The 7,030-nt window shown below is 37.9% G+C and overlaps 1 protein-coding gene across 1 annotated transcript in view; it reads right to left on the reverse strand.

Annotated features, from left to right (window-relative positions):
• Positions 1 to 4,354: 4,354 nt before the first annotated feature.
• BMP3 (bone morphogenetic protein 3) overlaps positions 4,355 to 7,030 on the reverse strand; it is a 45,471-nt gene continuing 42,795 nt past the window's right edge. The window contains exon 3 of the mRNA XM_075606527.1: positions 4,355 to 4,886. Coding sequence (XP_075462642.1) covers positions 4,695 to 4,886 — 192 coding nt within the window. The 3' untranslated portion in view covers positions 4,355 to 4,694. The remainder of the gene's footprint in view (positions 4,887 to 7,030) is intronic.

Genomic DNA, 7,030 nt, shown 5'->3' on the forward strand with positions numbered 1-7,030 from the left:
CTACCATTGAGATTGCTTAATTTGCAATGTTGATTAATATTAAAAATGATTGCAAGGTGAGAACGCTGATGCCACTTTTGTCACTTAATAAGGCTCTGATTTTTAAACCAGCAGTTATGTCTTTATACATTTGTGTTATAGTGCAAAGATACAGAGATGCTGCACTCTTGGTGGACTGAGTGGTCTTCATCATTGAATACTCTTAGCTGCACCGTTTATGGTAACCCTATCCACTTCAACTGCTTTATTGTTTGCACTGCTGCACACATAGCAGTGTGTATGAGCCCCAAAGTCTTACTTTATCCCACAAAAATAGAAAATCATACATCATGTGTATTGCCCATTTGAAACTTGGTTTAATGCTTGTCTGTAGAAAATGTGTTTAATTGTAGCTGACTAGTAACATAATTTGAATCCCCCAGCACTTAAGTGGTACTTTAATATTAAAGGTTTTACTACTAAACAATCATTGAAAATACAAGTGAAATGCCTCAGTCATGTAATACCTTTTCTATGATCTTAACATCTGTTTTATAATTTATGTTTCATAGTTTTGAAACATATGTCCAAATTCTCAAAGACACAAATGAATACTAAATATATATATACGATGCAAACTGCTTTAGCAATTGGTTAATAAAGTTTTTATCTAAGGATGTAACCGCAATTCTAAAGTTGAAGTTCTAAAGTTGTAATAAGCTTACTGTAGTAAAAAAAGAAAGATTGGACCACAAACTCTAAAGATGCAGTGGGCTTCTTCGTTCCCTTTTCGTGGGATGTGTTGTGATATTCTGTGCCATCACTGCCATTGAATCCTATGGAAACTGTGGTGTTTTATAAAGGGATTTGGTGTCTGATCGCTAGGAACATTGAGATTGTCTACATCTGTAAATGGGGGACTGGGCCTAGCAATCGCAACACTTAAACTTATTTCTGCTTTTGCTCAAAATCAATGATCATGTGAACAATGAAAGGGTTATCGATAAGTATTGTTCTCAGTGCTTACTTGTATCTATAGTGTATACCTGCCAGTTTTTTCCCCACCTTTTTTAAATAGGATTAAAGCAGGGGGTCCCTGTAGCTGAACCTCATTAATTTCAGCTCCGGAAACCCCCTTCTTCCAGAGACACATAACTCTGTAGGGGCACCGGTATCGTCTCCGGCTCGCTAGCTGCAGTTCACGGAATCGCCACTTTCAAAGCTCCCACATGCTTTGGGCGAATAGGAAGCTGTGATGTAATCCAGTGCGGCTTCCTATTGGCCCACGTGATGCAGGGGCTTTAAACTTCCAGGAGATAGTGGCACCCTGTGGAGGTAAGTATCTCTGGAAGCCCGGCGTCCCTGGAGCTGAAAGGAATGGGGTTCAGCTCCGGAGACCCTCTGCTTCAATCCCATGTAAAATAAAAAATAAATGTAAAAAACGACCCGCTTGGATTGCTTTAAATTACTTTTTTCAGTGGTTGGTATTGGCAGTACACATCTTGTTGGAAAGGGATGTATCAGGGCCTAATGGAGGAGAAGCTAGCTAAGAGCATACCCACATACCTATCCACAGTTATACATTCCCAGGAGTTCGACCTAGTCCTAGTTCTTAAAGCAACAATTCGCCTAATTTTATTTCACCCCATTTTTTTACAAGCTGGGAACACAGAGAACACCCCCCCCCCCCCTTTGTGTTTCCCTGTGAGCTGAACTTTGAGAACATTGGTGCTCCTTCTAGCTGAAAATAACATGGTTCAGCTCTGAAGGACCCCCAGTTTCAATCCTGTTAAAGGGGGGTTAGTTATAGGTATAACTGCACACATATTATAGCTCATCTCTAAATGCTATCAGTTATCAAATATAAAATCAGGACTGGACGAAACCATGTAGATAGGAGGTATGAGTGTATGCTCCCTCTGGTATGTTCAACCCAGATAAATGCTTGTTTTAGAAAAAAAAATAGAAAACCTCAATACTAGAAGCATCTATTATTTGCCCATGTATCGACACTACTGGCATGGTTACGTATGACTACTTTACAAAGAAACAATCCACCGACGGATATTACACAGCGGAACGGATTTTGAATGGAAAGCTCAGGAAATTCCGGCAAACGGATTTTGATAGTCTCTTCCATCCCTTGTCATGAATAAATATAACAATGACTATGATAAATACATGTGATAAGCACAACACTACTTATCCGCAGCTATCAAGATGCTGAGAAAAAATAAAGGGGGGCCACATTTCGGGAGCCTGGAAGTCGTGAGAGCTGCACTAGAACTGCGGGTGCACCTAGGCTTAAAGACGTTCTTTGCTACTCTGACTTTTTGCACTCTTATCTCTTATCTGTATTTGTCTGGTCTCGTAGGAAAGCAAAATATTCTTTTCTTTTGCCTTATAAAGGGAAGTACTGCTGTTACTTTCCATAAGTGGGAATGGGCCTGAAGATGGGGTCAGCATCCAAAAAGTTGCCGCTGTTCTGTAAATACTTATTTTTTGTCGCATGTGGTTTCAGTGATTTTGTCTTTTTTTTGTGTGCAAACTTTATCTTACGTCACGACTACACGGTGCAAGCCATATCTTGTTGGTGAGCTCAGCATCTTTATACAGCTGCAGCAGCCGTTATTCAAACACTTCACGCGTTGTGTACATCGGAATACCGATGTCATGACGCGGGATGTCATCCAACCGTACCGCCTTAAGACCCGAGTGCGGTGAGTGCAGAAAATGGCATTTTAGAGTTCTGGTTTTTAAACACCTGAAATTGACACAGTAACACAGTAGCACAGTACTGTACACATTGCAATTCATTCATTTCATTGCACCCAAAGAAACAGAATCCATGAAATTCAACAAAGCAACCACGATAAGCGCGGGTACCTGGGGCGATTGGCCGCGTTCATGCTGCGTGGAGTACAGCAGAGCACACGAAATCGGTGCCGTGATTTGTTTGAATAACGGCCGCTGCAGCTGTAGCTGTGGATTAGTTTTGTAATTTTGCCTATCACCTTTATTCATCATAGCTCATTGTTATACTTCTTCATGACATATTCCATTTGTGATATAATGACTTTTGCTTAAACATTGTGAGAACTATTGTTGTGTATTTGTATTGATCTATTTCTACTATCATTGGTTACAGCTAAATGCTATGTCCACTTATAATATCTTTATTTGTGATACTAAAAAAAATAAAGCATAAACATCTTTCATTGCCTACCTTAATATCATGTTAGTCTACCTTGAGTGCAGGATACCATTATTTATCCAATTGTTATCTTTTTGGGGCCATGGAGTCCTTAGGTTTCCGTGCACCATTTCACACTGATTTTACGCTTTACAATCAGGTGTTGCTGATTTTCTATTTGTCTTACTAAACCTAGAGATATTTTACTTGTAGCTTTAAAAGGGCTGGTAACAGATTTGCTGAATAAGCCCTTTAACTTAAAAAAAAAGTAAAAATGTATATGAAATAACAACATCTAAATATCTTTCTGTAGATGTCAGGTATCAGGTACCATTCATTCATCATGTATGTGGTGAACAGTATGACATTTCATGATTCATGCACACACAAACAATGACATACAATTATATTAAGCAAAGGTGCTTATCTGGCCTCATGGTCACTTTTTGGAATTACACATACTGTACTATTTAGGTCTGTGACCGCTGTCCGTGAATGTCATTTCTGAGTGCAGGGTTTGGAAAAAAATGTATTCCAAGTCGAAGTTGAGCCATTTCCCACTGAAGTTTATATTGGATTAAAATAGTGGTCCAGCAAGAAAAAGCAAACAAGATAACTATACCAATAAATCTTGTATCCTTCTAAGAGAAGCAAAAATCAAATTATTTTGTGTGCCATGACACACGAGAGTTAAATAATGCTTCTTAATGCTTCCATCTTCTTTGTTTCTATGCCTTTCCCCTCTTTCAAGGTCTTTATTTCACTTGTGCATGTCGTTCACAATCATGTCTGTGGCCGAGTATTTAAAAAGGATTAAAAAAATTGCTGGCAAAAAAATAAAGAATAAGAAGGTGAATTAAGTTTGGGTATGTTTCACCTTCAATCTGAATCCTAAATGTCAGATACCGCATTCATGAAACACATATATATATATATATTTCCAGGTTATGTACACTTACTGTACTATTATACGCTGCAAAGTCAGTGACATGCAAATCACCTATTTCGAGCATGACCCTGTTCATTCTATGGTAACAGATGTTTGCTTCACTTATAGTAGAATTAAGGCTGGAGGGAAAGTTTGCAAAGAAATATTTTGTATATACAGTATATATATATATATATATATATATATATATATATATATATATATATATATATATATATATATATATAGTATAGGTATCATGACGAGATGGATGCTAATATTCTAAAGGCACAGAACAACAGCTACAGCTGTTTTTATTTTTTATTTTTCTCTGGTACAAAAATATATGTATTTTTGGAAGTTTCCTGAAGCACTTATTTTTTCCTCGACAAGAGCAACATTTCCATTACAGTTTCCATAACAGTCACTGTTCCAAGTTTAGTATCACTGTTAATTAAAGGAGGTCCGTATTCTGGGTTTGTATCTTTTTGCATTAGTGTTTCTGTTTGCCTGGAAAACCTTTTGAACATGATGTATTGGAAGTGCAGAGATGAAGATCACTTTTTAAACTTTTACCAGGTCACTTCTGAAGTGTTATCTGCAGGCACAAGACTCCACTTTCATGTTGGGGTAATTCTTGAGCACTACATTATCGTTTTCATCAACGAACAGAACGGTAAGAGAAGACATCTTTTGTGGTACGCAGCATGGGTCAGGAATCCCGGGCACCACACCCACCGCTCGTGCAATGCTCTGGATAGTAGCATGATTTGATGGCTTCAGGGACTGTAAAAAAGCACATAAAAAGGCGTTATGTGTGTGCGCAAAAAGATGCCAAATATATCTACGAGACTTAAAGTTAGAAATATACCTATGAATACAATAGATCCAGTCTTAACATGTGGCCCCTGAGCCAAATAAGGTCCTTGAAGGGTATGTGAGTGGCCCTCGGACTATCTGTTCCTGCTAATTTCAAGACAAAGGTCCAAATAGGGGGCGAAATGTTGATCTCTTAATAAACTTTCACCTTTTGCACTAAAAGTCCTCTGGAGTACCAGCTATTTACTTTCTTCACCTGCTAATTTCAAGACAGTTCCTAATGCAGTTAAATGCATTTTTTTTTACACTTACAGTCACTTTACAGCTAAGATAATAAAAATATATGATGCAACTGTTAAACATTTTTGTAACCTTTACACAGTTATTCTTTTGTTGGAAGCATTACCTTTTACATTTTTGTTGTAAATATCTAAAAATACATTGCAATATATTCCCAGGTTTCATACCTCCAAAAAAATGATTCTGATCTTGGAAAAGTAGCTAAAGCCACGATCCCGTTTGGGTCATTTTTTTCCTATACTGTATTTGGAATGGGAGTGTGGGGGTGAAAAGATATGGCTACCAAATCTTTGCAGGATCCGTGAGACAATAGGAAGCCACAACATCATCGGTTTCCATTTATTATTGAACAATATTAACAACCATATTACATTTTCTATGACGAAGCAACAGTATCTGGGGGGTCCCAGGAGCTGAAAATTGTGAAATTCAGCTTCGGAGGAAACCCCCATATACAGTTGCACCATCATAGAAAAGTTAATATGGTTGTTAATATTGTTCAATAATAAATAAAAACAATGACAAAAAAAGAAGAACCCAGGCTGCTTTAACTAGTTTTCCAAAAGGGTAACATCAGAAATGTAGACTTACGTCACCTCAGATATGGGGGATTTGGGGGGACAAACAAAATGCAAAAAGAATGGAACATAGAAACGCAGAATGTGATATCCCTCATTATAACCTGTGCCCCATGTAACTCCTCCCCAACTCCTCCAAGACACAAGCTGGGGCAGATGGGGCAAAATGTCAGCACAATGCTTTTATACATAGGTGCAGGGTTATCAAGGTCCCCTGGTTTTGATACCCCAGTTTATCATCTCCTTTAGAAATAATGGCTTGTTTTACACTAGAGCTGGGCAAAGTACGGTTACAGTATATTTTCCCAGAATTGCTGCTCTTTTGGTAGACCCCTTGATTTCAAGGTTTCTTAATTAACAACATATAATTATGCCATTATTCTTGATTTATTATTAAGACAGCTTGGTTAAGTACTACTGTATGTTTTGGACTAAAAACATGGCCTGTTTGGTAGCCCTGAAGGAATTAGCTTACCCTAAAGATTTAAGGCAAGAGTAGGAATGAGTGCATCTGTAGAAGCAAAAAGCTACACTAACACCTTTAGTTTTAGCAAGTAATGTAAGTGAAACACAGGACAGCTGCTAATTGCCGAACCAGTTGTAAAATTAAGATGAAATTCAATCTGGACTAAATAAAAGGGGGGTGCGGAGGGGGTGGAATGGTACTGTGGTGTAGGGTTTAAATTGTTGGCAAAGCTTCTTTTTTCCAGGTCTGTCCAATCTGTGTAAATTTAGTCTCTCTGTGCCATTCAAGAAAATACCTTGTCTTAGTTGAAAATAATTGATTTAACAAAAAATATATATATGCTCATATCATTACCTATGGTGCGTGACAGTATCACATTTTTAGTTACCACTTGGAAATATATGCCTTTTTTTTCCTTCTGCGGATAAACTCTAGCCATTCCAGTGCTAATTGATGCTTAATGTCTTTAAAGGTCCTATGAAGCATTGCCAAAATGCAATATTCGCCAAAAGCACGAATACTATCTTAAGCATGAGTCACACACACTAACAGGGCACACATATTTTTACAGATCCTTACAACCTAGAAGGCCATGCCCAGCTGAAGGCAACATAATTGTGCAGGTGTGGTCCTTAAAACCCAAGTGACACGTAGATGCCAGGAACTATTTTTCTTTAAGATAATGTCATAGCTTTCTCTTCTATATCCTGGTTATATACTGTACCTCACGGTCATATCTTTAGCAACCTTCAATTATAGAGAAAGAC

The sequence above is a fragment of the Ascaphus truei genome, chromosome 1, assembly GCF_040206685.1.
Source record: "Ascaphus truei isolate aAscTru1 chromosome 1, aAscTru1.hap1, whole genome shotgun sequence".
NCBI lineage: Eukaryota > Metazoa > Chordata > Amphibia > Anura > Ascaphidae > Ascaphus > Ascaphus truei.